Source organism: Phyllosticta citribraziliensis (genome assembly GCF_038025025.1).
Source record: "Phyllosticta citribraziliensis strain CPC 17464 chromosome Unknown J3D65scaffold_7, whole genome shotgun sequence".
NCBI lineage: Eukaryota > Fungi > Ascomycota > Dothideomycetes > Botryosphaeriales > Phyllostictaceae > Phyllosticta > Phyllosticta citribraziliensis.
In genome coordinates this window covers 769,597-780,982 of record NW_027117344.1, presented here as the reverse complement: position 1 = coordinate 780,982, position 11,386 = coordinate 769,597, and the positions used below count along the sequence as shown (strand labels likewise).

At 54.3% G+C, this 11,386-nt stretch overlaps 5 protein-coding genes across 5 annotated transcripts; 3 read left to right on the top strand and 2 right to left on the bottom strand.

Annotated features, from left to right (window-relative positions):
* Positions 1-112: 112 nt before the first annotated feature.
* On the top strand, positions 113-697 carry J3D65DRAFT_646275 (60S ribosomal protein uL24; the record flags this gene model as incomplete). Its single annotated transcript, XM_066802266.1, has 3 exons — positions 113-131; positions 194-306; positions 422-697. The coding sequence occupies 3 exons, from the start codon at positions 113-115 to the stop codon at positions 695-697; spliced, it is 408 nt and encodes a 135-aa protein (XP_066654407.1).
* Positions 698-1,544: 847 nt separating this feature from the next.
* Positions 1,545-2,795, top strand: J3D65DRAFT_627029 (oxidoreductase domain-containing protein). The gene is made up of 3 exons (XM_066800494.1): positions 1,545-2,103; positions 2,158-2,553; positions 2,604-2,795. The coding sequence occupies exons 1-3, from the start codon at positions 1,849-1,851 to the stop codon at positions 2,691-2,693; spliced, it is 741 nt and encodes a 246-aa protein (XP_066654406.1). The 5' UTR covers positions 1,545-1,848; the 3' UTR covers positions 2,694-2,795.
* J3D65DRAFT_627028 (uncharacterized protein) lies at positions 2,259-4,196 on the bottom strand. The gene is made up of 3 exons (XM_066800493.1): positions 3,921-4,196; positions 3,814-3,871; positions 2,259-3,759 (listed from the first exon to the last, which is right to left on the bottom strand). Exons 1-3 carry the CDS (start codon positions 4,087-4,089, stop codon positions 2,748-2,750), a joined length of 1,239 nt encoding a protein of 412 aa, XP_066654405.1. The 5' UTR covers positions 4,090-4,196; the 3' UTR covers positions 2,259-2,747.
* A 69-nt stretch (positions 4,197-4,265) lies between these two features.
* J3D65DRAFT_627024 (kinase-like domain-containing protein) lies at positions 4,266-6,553 on the top strand. Its single transcript, XM_066800492.1, has one exon. The coding sequence runs from the start codon at positions 4,465-4,467 to the stop codon at positions 6,499-6,501; it is 2,037 nt and encodes a 678-aa protein (XP_066654404.1). The 5' UTR covers positions 4,266-4,464; the 3' UTR covers positions 6,502-6,553.
* A 1,677-nt stretch (positions 6,554-8,230) lies between these two features.
* On the bottom strand, positions 8,231-10,516 carry J3D65DRAFT_398630 (chitin binding protein). The gene is made up of 5 exons (XM_066795902.1): positions 9,928-10,516; positions 8,858-9,876; positions 8,554-8,805; positions 8,427-8,496; positions 8,231-8,338 (listed from the first exon to the last, which is right to left on the bottom strand). Exons 1-5 carry the CDS (start codon positions 10,201-10,203, stop codon positions 8,336-8,338), a joined length of 1,620 nt encoding a protein of 539 aa, XP_066654403.1. The 5' UTR covers positions 10,204-10,516; the 3' UTR covers positions 8,231-8,335.
* Between the last annotated feature and the right edge of the window lie 870 nt (positions 10,517-11,386).

The window sequence follows — 11,386 nt, the reverse complement described above, 5'->3', positions numbered from 1 at the left end:
TCCGAACACCGCGCGGAGCGAGCTTTCAATTTTGGAATCCCACTACCATCCTTTTACGCCGACGAGACGACCCAGTACCCGCCCTACGACAACACCACCCAACACCTCCGCGATGACCAAGATCAACCAGAGTACGCTGCCGCCCATGGCTGCGACGATTGTCACGACATTCCGCTAACGCATCTGCGCGCAGGCATCGCCTCCTCGCGGAGGAAGTCGCGCAAGGCGCACTTCGGCGCTCCCTCCAGCGTCCGCCGCACCATCATGAGCGCTCCCCTGAGCAAGGAGCTTCGCGAGAAGTACAACGTACGACCCCGACCCATTTCGAGCTTTTAGGCGCTGCTGGATCTTGGAAAACGCCCCGAGCGTCCCCGGAGATGCCACGGCAAACAAGACACGTGCTGATGATGCTCGCGAGCAGGTCCGCTCCATCCCCGTTCGCAAGGACGACGAGGTCACGGTTGTCCGGGGAACCCACAAGGGCCGTGAGGGCAAGATCACTTCCGTCTACCGCCTGAAGTACGTCATCCACGTCGAGCGTCTCACCCGCGACAAGTCCAACGGTCAGGCCGTCCCCATTGGCCTCGCTACTTCCAACGTCGTCGTCACCAAGCTCAAGCTCGACAAGGACCGCGAGAGGATCCTGGAGAGGAAGGGCAAGGGCCGTGAGGCCAAGAAGGCGGCTCAGAAGGCATAAATGCTGTCGGAGAGGTGATGGGTTGATGATTTTCTCAAGGCTTGTTGAGCCGGACAAAAGGACTCGGTCTGGCTTTTATGGTGTCAATCGGACGAATGCATACCAATTCGGCGTCTCCAAATACATCGAGTCGTGCGGCCCCGAGTGTGGGTGGCGTGAGGATTGTGGACATCAAAACCAATCAAAGAAGTCCAAGTTGTGGCGTCATTTGGGTTCAACTCTGGTGAGACACAGGATGCTAATGTTGTAGACCTTGGGAAGCTCAATCTGCCTCTTGTCTCCTTACGCCTCGAAAACCTCTCGACTTCAGTGCAACCACTGCTAGCTATCTACTCGGCAGGCTCCAAACGTGACTGCAAGCAGTTAAACAACTAGCGAAGAGCGAAATACTGTCTTTCGAGACCACTTCTTGCCTGCAGACTGTCCACGAGGTTGCTACCAATGACATGGATAGTTTGATGGTGAGAGACAATTTAGACTTGGGCTTCGGACAGTCTGTTGCCCATCAATCGTTTATTCAATGAAAATACCAGGATCAAGCAAGCATTAGTCTAAGAAGTCTACAATATCTGCGAGCGGACTCTCCGCAGAGCAAGCAGCCTACTCGTGAGCTCATGGCACAACATAAAGTGTACTGGAGAGTGAATCCAGTCGGTACAAAATGGTGTGTCTCGAACTGAATAGGTAGATGCACACGCAATTGGAGCTACACAGCTTGAAACGGCCAAATCGCGAGGGGGCGCAAAGTCATGCGCCTGGGCTCAAAGTCGAAGATCGCTCACTGGCTCAGGGCCTATGAAAACAGGGACAGTCATCCCTTGCCAATCATAGCTCTCCATCCCATTGACAACGCACTGACATTTGACACTCCACCTTGCCCTGCGCGGCTATTGCTGCATCGTCAACCTTATCGATAGACAGCTAACGTGCCGCGTTAGGGTAAATGACGCAATTGGTAGCTTTACAAATCAACGACGGGTTCGGGACTGTATAACGCGCGGGGGCGGCGCCAACCCACTGATTACTCGTCAGCAACTTGTGCCTCGCGACATCGACCTTTGACACGAGATATATAAAACCACAGTTCGACGGAGCTTACAGGAATTACCCATCCAAGCACATTACTTTGCAGCAAGGTCTCCATCAACACCATGTCTTCAGCTCTCATTGCAGTCATTGCCGGCGTTGGCGCAGGAACAGGTGCAGCCGTCGCGCGCAAGTTCTCGTCTCTGTACCCCGTCGTCTGCTTGGCCCGCAATCCGGACAACTACAACGACCTGGTCAAAGAGATCAATGGCAACGGCGGCAAGGCGATTGGCATCTCGACCGACATCTCCGACTCGAGCAGCGTCACGGCCGCCTTCTCCAAGATCGGCGACGAGTTTGGCAAGGACTATTCCATTGCGGTATGTTTTGGAGCTTTCATTCCATTCTCGATTACTCGACTAAGCTCAGTATAGGCAGCCATCTTTAACGCCTCTGGCGGCTTCGCCCGGAAGCCCTTCCTCGAGCTCACAGAAGACGAATTCCAAACTCCTCTGAATGTTTCGGCACGTGGAGCCTTCCTCTTCTCGCAAGCCACCCTCCCGCTACTGCTCAATGCCACCTCCAAATCCAAGCACCCGCCGTCCCTCATCTTCACTGGTGCAACGGCATCGGTCAAGGGGTCTGCCCTCATGTCTTCGTTTGCTACGGGCAAGTGGGCTGTGAGGAGCTTGAGCCAGAGTTTGGCGAGAGAGTTTGGTCCCAAGGGCGTCCATGTGAGCCATGCCATCATTGACGGCGTCATTGACATCCCGAGGACCAAGGAGTGGCTCAAGGACTTGGGCCCTGAGGCCAAGATCAGTGCTGAAGGGGTAGGTCATTCCTTTCAAGCCAGATTGATATCGGTGCTAAGCTCGTCTAGATTGCGGACTCGTACTGGCACTTGCACACACAGCCAAGGACTGCTTTCACTTGGGAGGTTGACATCAGACCGGCTGTTGAGAAGTGGTAGGATGGAAGATACTGTTTTGCTGAGTTCATTGCATGAATCGACCAAAAATGCTAGTCAGAATAGGAAAGTGGGTATCTCATCAACAGAAATTGACTTCTTGCCTCCCTTGGCTTCCTCCCTTCTCTTTTTATTATGTGTCGGAGTGCTGCTTTGAGCCGCAACGTCTTCTGTGGAAGTCCACAGAGAGGTTACAGATCTTGCTCGTCTAGATCTCCACGAAGCGCCTGGTATCTGCTCACTTGGAGAACTGGGTTGCAACTTCGACATGCGGGCGGCGGTATCAGTCGAGCGCGGGTTCTGGCTTCCGCCGGTCCCACCGCTCTCGTCTTCTTCGAATAGGGGACGTTTTGATAATGGCTTTCTCTGGAGTTGGAGAGGATCTGAGATTTGTCGCTGCCCGTGTGTAGAATCGCCGTTGTCTCGCTTTGAAATTAAGGGTGGTGGGACCGATTTGCTGCTTCCCCTTCTGAAAGAGGATCCGTCCAAGTCGTCGCTGTCAGCCTCCTCATCGCTGGCCGCTGCACGCTCGATCTCTTCGGCCAAGCCATCCATGGTGCTCTTCTTTATGGAAGCCCCTTGAGTGGTCGTGGTAGCGGTGGTCTCCATTGTTGCCTTTGGGTCCGTTGCCCGGAAGCCTGCCGCTGCTCGGGTCTTGGGCTTAGAACCGGCCAGCTTTGCCAGCTGCTGAGATGAGCTGGGAGGATTGCCAGCCATCAAGCCACCAAGATGAGGGTCAAACATCCAAGGCGTAGCATCATCTTCGGAGTCGTCTGAGTTTCGGACAGCTTCGACGTTCTCAGCGTCCAGGTCTCGAAGTGTCTCCGCCTGATTTTCTGCCCTTGTTGCCCCTTCTTTCATCTTTTGACGTTCAATCGACATTTGAGCGCCGAGGTCCACAGATCTTGACATATTCCGGAGTTTTGACTCGTTCTTCGCCCGTACGAGACGCTTCATGCGATGATATTCTGCTTGGTGGAGTTGTTGTGTAAAAAGCTGCGATGTCGCAAGAAGCTCATCTTCGACCATAACCCAGATGTCGTCCGCGTCCAGGCCATCTCTCATGTATCTGAGCGATGTGAGGGTCTGGCCTTATACATTCAATAGCAAGCATTGCACGTACTCTTGCGTTGGTGGTTGCCGTGGTGGTTGCGGAGGGGGAGATGTTGACGGTGTTCGGTCTGTAATCGATTAATACCCTGCTCTCAAGCTGTTTTGTCCGTCGAGTACCGGTTGTTCCTCCATTCTTTATGCTACGAGAATTCCGCTCGTTGTTGCTGGTCTCGTTTACTGCCGCCGGTGTCATCCGAGCTCGTTGCTGTCGTGGAAGTGTGGCCGCGCTTGTATCATTCTGTTGACGCGGTTCCCTGTCTTTGACCCACGGTAACTTGCGTCGCATCACGTTGATGTCGAACGGATGGTTGGTCGCAAAGTAAGAGCTAAAGGTGAAGTCGTACGGCAACAAAAGTACCGGAGCTCTGCCATTAAGGTTATCGATTAAGGTGGTTGGTGGGGTTGAGGCGCGCGTCATCAGGCCCCGGCGCGTCAATGGATTTCTGGAAGCCCGGCGCTGCAGCCTTCTGAACCCACCACCTGTCAACTTCACTCTCCACTTCCTACTGCTCGTTCTCGCTTTTCATCCGGCGAATCCTTCATCATTGCCTTTCGGCCTTTGCGCCCATAGCTGCGCCACTCTTTGGCAGCTATGTTCGTGAGGTGCAACCCAGGTTGAGCAAACCCTTCAGCCTGTCGCAAAGCTTTCTCATTGTCCACCATGCCATCGCTCTTCTTTCGCTCGCCTTTGGAAGATTCTTCGTCCGCCGAAGAAACGTCTAGCGTTGTTTCTCAGGCCGAGCAGCGCCCTCAACGGCCCAGCCTGTCTCCCACCGATCCTGGCCTCAGCCGCGCACAGTCTCTTGAATCCGAATCGACAGAAAACCTGTCCCGCTCGCTTTCGGCCGCCCAGATTAGTCCTCAACCTATCGATATCAAAGATGTTGCCTTGACTGCGCTGTTGGAAGATAAGGCTTTGAGCGAAGCCATACAGTTCCTCAATGAACGCCGCAACCTCAAGACCCAGCGACCTTTTACGAAACACGACCCCGAGGTCCAAGCCCTGGCGAAGGAAAAATATATGTTCATGTTTGAACAGTTCAGGGCGAATGGTGTGGTAGACGCCAATGTTCATCGGCCTGAATTTCAGGCAGTCCGAGACAACGTCAACAAAGCACTAGAGACAGCCACAAGGAAGCACAATGAGTTGCTGCGTGTCAAATATCTGGAAGGCGCCTCCAGCTCGTCTGGCAATGCTGTCTCGCACTCGAATGGCACACACGCCCAGGATCCATCGGAAAACCAGCTAGTCGTCCGCGATCCTGCCCTCGCGCACGACCGCAGCCCCTTGTTTGTCCATCCTTTGTTCAATTCGACAGCACCGCTCGAGTACTATGCAGAAATTGGACGAGGTGGCTATGGAAGAGTCTACAAGGTCAAAAACGTCCTGGACAATGGCTTTTACGCGGTCAAGCAGATACCTTTCAGCCAAACCCGCCTCCGCCGCATCTACAACAGGGGAGTCGAGGAACTGGACACTTTGCTCAAGGAAGTCCGGACAATGCAGAAGCTGGATCACCCGCACATCGTCCGCTACTACGGCGCCTGGGTGGAGGTCAAACCTTTGGACAAGAACGCGCCGAAGCGTATCGGAAACACTACCACAGAGACCGCCTCGGATTCAAGCCGGCCAACGCAAAGTCAGAGCGCGATATTCCCCATGTCACTCGGAGACGACGGCATTGTCTTTGGCGATGACTCTGAACCTGCGCAGAAGCTTACTATGCCTTTGCCGGAAAAGACTCGCCCTCGACGCGGCAGTCACGCTACAATCGACTCGGTTTCTGACGATTTTATCGCTCCTAATTGCATCGACCCTAATACCGAAAGTCCGAGCAAGCCGCCCAACAAGTCGTTCAAGCCTGCATCTGAAGAGACTGAGGATGAGGTCGAAACGATTCCGAGGGAGATCATGGCGGAGCCCAGCTCCCGAAGGGCTTCGCAGAAGATTACCCAGAACGGTGATGATACGGACAGTGAGCCGCCGCCGCCTCTCATCGAGTACATTCTCAACATCCAAATGGCTCTCTACCCCATGAACCTTGCAGAGTATCTCTCGGCCAACACAGTCGTCCTTCCAGATGGCAATCATGAGGCGCGCCACTGCTTCCATGTCGACGTCTCGTTGAAGATTCTCCTGGCCATCTTAGACGGAGTCAACTATCTCCATTCGCGTGATCTGGTACACCGCGACCTCAAGCCCGCAAATATCTTCGTTGCTCCTGCCAAAGACAGATATAGGAGCAAGCACGGGATCTTCCTTGGAGAATGCAAGGGCTGTCAAGCTGCAGGACTCTCGAACAACTCGCAGCTCGGAATCCGCATAGGCGACTTCGGCCTGGTCACCGACATTGCCCACCTGGAAGATGATGTGCTCAATTCTCCGGGAAGGGTAGTTGGTACAGAGTTTTACAGACCTCCCTGGCCGTCTTCTTGCCCGAACGAGAAGCTAGACGTCTTTGCTCTTGGCGTCATTGCGTTTGAGCTGTTGTGGAGGTTTACCACGGGCATGGAACGCTTCCAGACACTTTCGGAACTCAAGAAGGGCCAACTTCCGCCTACTTTCGCTCAGCACGTTGGCAACGAGCGTGTTGCTACCCTCATAAGGCGGATGGTCAGTTCGGATGAGAAATTCCGTCCTACCTGCGACGAAGTACAGAAAGAGCTGGAGGAAATAGTCAAGTTTCTGGCACAGTGATTGGAAAGCCAGGTAGGATACATAGTCACAAATCAAAGAATTGATTGATCACTCAAATTCAACTCCTTCACTGCATCTCGGTTATCACAACGCCATGTATGGTGAATTCAGCATAATGAATCGTGGTTCTACAGCTGGTTCGAACGGTCGATCTCACGGCCGCCGTCTTAATGCGGTAATGCCTACGTGCTGTCTGCTCTACACAACCTCTCCTCCAACTACGCTATGGCGGATGTTGTTGGAAGGTGGTCTGACTTCTTCAAACATATAGTACATACGAGAGTTCTGCTTTCTAGTACCACAGTTGGTGTAGAAAGAAATGAGACACCCTACATCTGAGTTTGGAAGCGGATGAATGCTTCCTAAGCGCGACTGTAGCAGTGAATGGATGCTCCCTAAGCGTGGCTATAATAGTAGATCATTGCTCCTTAATTATAGCTATAGTAGTAAATGAATGCTCCCTAAGCGCATTCATAATGCCAGGAAGTCTCATTTCTTTCGACACCCACTGTGGTACGGCATACCTATGAGAAAGTCGGCGTGGAAATGCTTTGCTATTCTGGATGGATATAGAGCGCATGAATGCTCCCTGCGTGCTCAGTGTAGAGGGGAAGGATGCTCCGTGAGAGACGACAGTGTGGCCGCGTGACGGGAATGCTCCCAGCGTGCTCAGTGCAGAGGGGTACGGATGCTCCAGAGAAACGACAGTGTGGCCGCGTGAATGCTCCCAGCGCACTCACTGCTGAGGAAGGAGTATTAATGCTTCTATGACGTTAGCTGGACACCTGTATGGATGCTCTGGGAGAGACGATAGTGTGGCCGCGTGAATGCTCCCAACGCGCTCACGGATGAGGAAGGAGCATGAATGATTCTAGGACGTTAGTCGGGCACCCGTATGGATGCTCCTGAATGAGCGGCAATGTATTTGAAGCGGATGAATGCTTCTCAGGGTATACACATGTGCTGGAGCAGACGAATGCTCTCCATCTGCTTTCAGGGACATCATAATTGGTTTTCACATGCAAGGGAGTGGAAGAGGAGCTCAGAGAAAAAGACAGTATATCCACAAGCAGGAAAGGCCCTATGCCATGTACAGAAGGAGGGAAAATGTGAAAAAGGGGGCTTCAGATGAAGAAGAAGAAATAGAAAAAGACATCCAAAATCCAGCGTCCCAAAAGTTACGTTCTAATGCAATGCTCTCACCCAGTCAGTGAGCCATCCAATGACCCCATTCCGTTGCGTTTCCGTCCGTTTGATCCTCTAGTCCGGTACACCACAGAGAGAGAAAGAAGAGACATGCCATCCACCTCCCAAAGGAAAATTTTTCGGGTTGTTAAACATTAGACATGATGCGGCGTTTCGTGTATGTGCGCGCGATGTGGGAAGGTTGTAGTCAAGTCAGTCCTCTAACTAAACCAGCAGCTACCAAACTTATTCTGGCAGCCGTTAGCACACGCGAAGAAGGAGCCACAGTAATTGTCCTGGCCGCAGCAGCCGCCGAAGTAAGAGCCAGAGCAGGTCGAGCCGGCGGCAGCGCCGCAGCGTCCGTCGGTGCTGGTCTTGAGCGCAGTGGAAGTAGGAGCAGACGAACTCTTGGTGCTGGTGGCGGCCTTGACCGAGGATGACGAGGCCTTGGGAGTGGTGCTGGACGCGGCCTGGACCGGGGTGGACGAGGCCTTGGCCGTGGTGGACGCAACGGTAGACTTGACGGTGGTGGTGGAGGTGGATGTCGTCTTGGTCACCAGACTAGAGGAAACGACGGGGGTGGAAACGACAGCTTTAACAGACGAGAGCGAAACAGAAACGCTGGGAACGACTGGGGTACTGCTCGACTTTACTACGGAGGGGGTCAGTGAGGAAGATCCCGCGGCGGAGGACACAACGGGAGCCTTGGAGGAGGAAGCAGAAGAAATAGAGTTGGATACTTGGGAGGAAGAGCCGCAAGTGCCAAACGCAGATTGACAGGTGGAGCCACAGTAGTCGCTCGTCGAGCCGCTGCAAAAGGTTAGCCTATGTTCCCCTTTGACCCGAATATTCAGCATCAAGACTTACCAATAGCCGTACTGGGAGCAGCAGTTGCCGAAACCAGAGTTAAGGCAAGTGTACCCCTTGGTACCTCCGCAGCTGCTGTCCGGGGAAACCTGCCGAGTTCCGGTTGGTGCGCTTGCGCTTCCAGATCCAGAGGGGGTGGAGAGAGGAGTAGAGATGGCAGAAACCGAGACGTTGCTTACAAGGCCCGTGTTACCGGTACAGTTACCAAATTGAACCTGGCATCCGTCGGCACAGTAGTCGCTGGTAGATCCACTGTCAAGTCGTTAGCTTTTGCCGTCACAGTCCTTTTGTGGGCACAACTTACCACCAGCCGTTGACGGAGCAGCAGTTTCCGAAAGTAGAGCCAAGACAGGTGTTTCCAGTAGTTCCACCGCAGGTTGCATCCTGGGAAATTCCAGTAGGAGTCACAACGGGACTCGTGGTGGTGGTTTTGGAGTTGACAGGAAGGGTCGTGGTGGGGGCGGCGGTCACCGGTCCAGTGGCAGAGGTAAAGACACTGCCGCTGGAAGAACGGTACCAGTTGGCCTTGGGGTCACCCAGACATTCACCGACCGAGACAGCCCTGTAGCCCTGGTTTGTGAGCTGGATGAGCATGTACTCGGTAAGGTTGCGGACGGTCTGCTCGTGAATGTCGTGAGCAATGGCAAGGTATTCGCTGGTGGACGGGCTACCACCAGCCAGGCCCTTGTCGAAGTTGTCCTTGGCGTTTTGGATGAGGTCTGGGGTGACGTTGTTGTAGTCATCAGTGTCGAGGTCAAAGTAAGTAACGTGGTAGCCAAGGGTCTTCATGTCCCTCCAGCATCCGGAGGCCTGGTCGCAGGCCGAGTAAGGAGGACGCATGTAAGTGGGGAAGAAGCCCAAGATGTTCCTGAGAGCCATCTCGTTCTTGTACATTTGATCCTTGCGCTGAGCAGAGGTGATCTGGCTCAAGTTCTGGTGACTCCAGGTGTGGCTGGCGATCTGGTGACCCTCGGTGTTCATCCTCTTAATGACGGTGTCCCAACCGTAGGCGGCGTTGTCAATCTCGCCTTTGCCGATGTTGTTGCCAGTAATGAAGAAAGTGGCGGAAGCATTGTACTTCTTCAGAATGTCGAGGACCTCATTGGTGTAGATGTAAGGACCATCGTCATAGGTCAGGGCAACAGTACCCGGGACAGTGCAATCATAGATACCGCCATTGCCAACTGGCACACTGCCCAGGGTCGTGCGAGCAACCGAGGAAGTGTTGGTTCCAGGAGGAATGGTGTTGGCGTCACAGCCCGATCCAAATTGGAACTGACAGTCTGGAGCAGCACAGTAGTCCTTGCCAGTACCGCACCAACCCTGCATGCGGATTAGCTGGAGACATTGCAAGCAAAATCAAAGGGCACATACAGCAAGAGAGCAGCAGTAGCCCTTGGCACAAGAGCCGATACCAGCACCGCACTGGCCGTCGACACCTCCAACCTGGCGCTTTTCTCCAGCAGGGCGCTGAGGCATGGCAGCGGCCTCGACCGGAGCGCGAGCCATGACAGGAGCATCAAAGACATTCCTCGCCTTCAGGTCGGCAATGGCGTTGCGGCCAAAGAGCCTGGGAGCTCCAGCGACGCCGCCATGGGCCGAAGCCGCGCCCGCGAGAAACGAGGTTGCAACAAGCGAAGAGACGTGCATGATGAATGCGAAGCAAAGCAGCAATGGCAAGGGTGTTGCTGAGGGTGGGCGTCGAGCAAGGTGAAAAGAGTGTCACCGGTCGAGGACGACGTCAACGAGAGGATGGGGCTCCAAAGGCACGCGAAAAGAAGGACACTTTGGTGAGTCGTGAAGAAGAATCTTGACCAAGAGAGCGAGTGGCAGCAGGATAAATACCGTATGTGTCTTTGCAGAGAAAAGGCGACGGGCTGGCGGCGGTCGATGGCGCCGGAAGAGGACATGGGCAGGGGGTCCAAACAAGCCACATGGCTCCCCATGTGGAGTGGTGTTAAGTCTTGCCTATAGCCAGTGGCCCAGACGGAGCCCGTACCGAAGAGCAGAGGACCCGTGGGCTGGGCTACTGGGCTGGACGCTAGGCCCCGAGATGCGGCTCTCGTGCCAAAAATGGACAGCACAGTGACCTGCTGGACTTGGATGCAAGAGCCGGTCAAAGGCGGCCGTCAGTCATGACCAAGGGCGTCGAGTGGTGTCTGTGGGCGGGCGCATATACGACACGACGTCGGGTGCTGCACGGCTGGGGAGGCGAGGGGCAAAAGAGACGGTCCATGGCGTCTGCGGAGCAGCCAACTAGTGCTTTGGCCCTGAAGGATGGCGGCCGTGAGCGGCGTTTGCGAGGTGGAAATTTCGACGTCTAGACGATGGTGTGGACCCTTGAGTGGTTGGTTAGCTAGCGGCTATTTTTGCGCGTCCCAAGGACCAAACCCTCCACCCGAGTCCAGTCCAGTCGACCCCGAAATACCAACACAGCAATCTCGACGCCTCTGTCGTGCGACCACCTGGCCGCGTCGATCTGAATCCTCAACTCCACGTCCATTTCTCGTCAAATTTCCTTTTGACATGGTGAAACAGTAGCAACGCCGTCGACATCAGGCCTACCAACTCCAAGTATTCTCCGGATGTCGGCATATATTCTTCTCCTCACGCCGCTCCCGACGGCAACCTCGTGGAATCTCACGGCTTGGCGTGAACCCTGTAGCACGAACAACCGCCGTGGCCGAAACAACCAACGGAACGTGATCGAGTGATTCTCGTCCTCTCATTCTCGCTTCTTGACCACCGCTCCTTTGAACGCCTGAAATCCCACTCAAAGCCATAAATGCTTGCCGAGCCCTCGATTCTGTTGCGCCCCTTTGTCGTGTAATGG

Bases quoted from the DNA above. Each gene is read 5' to 3' on its own strand.
- J3D65DRAFT_627029 (XM_066800494.1), top strand. From the start codon at position 1,849: ATGTCTTCAGCTCTCATTGCAGTCATTGCCGGCGTTGGCGCAGGAACA. The intron at 2,104-2,157 runs GTATGTTTTGGA...AGCTCAGTATAG, and splicing joins GCAAGGACTATTCCATTGCG to GCAGCCATCTTTAACGCCTC. The intron at 2,554-2,603 runs GTAGGTCATTCC...AAGCTCGTCTAG, and splicing joins CCAAGATCAGTGCTGAAGGG to ATTGCGGACTCGTACTGGCA.
- J3D65DRAFT_627028 (XM_066800493.1), bottom strand. From the start codon at position 4,089: ATGCGACGCAAGTTACCGTGGGTCAAAGACAGGGAACCGCGTCAACAG. The intron at 3,872-3,920 runs GTACTCGACGGA...AATCGATTACAG, and splicing joins AAAGAATGGAGGAACAACCG to ACCGAACACCGTCAACATCT. The intron at 3,760-3,813 runs GTACGTGCAATG...CACATCGCTCAG, and splicing joins CGGCAACCACCAACGCAAGA to ATACATGAGAGATGGCCTGG.
- J3D65DRAFT_627024 (XM_066800492.1), top strand. From the start codon at position 4,465: ATGCCATCGCTCTTCTTTCGCTCGCCTTTGGAAGATTCTTCGTCCGCC.
- J3D65DRAFT_398630 (XM_066795902.1), bottom strand. From the start codon at position 10,203: ATGCACGTCTCTTCGCTTGTTGCAACCTCGTTTCTCGCGGGCGCGGCT. The intron at 9,877-9,927 runs GTATGTGCCCTT...ATCCGCATGCAG, and splicing joins GCTACTGCTGCTCTCTTGCT to GGTTGGTGCGGTACTGGCAA. The intron at 8,497-8,553 runs GTAAGTCTTGAT...AACCTTTTGCAG, and splicing joins TGCTCCCAGTACGGCTATTG to CGGCTCGACGAGCGACTACT.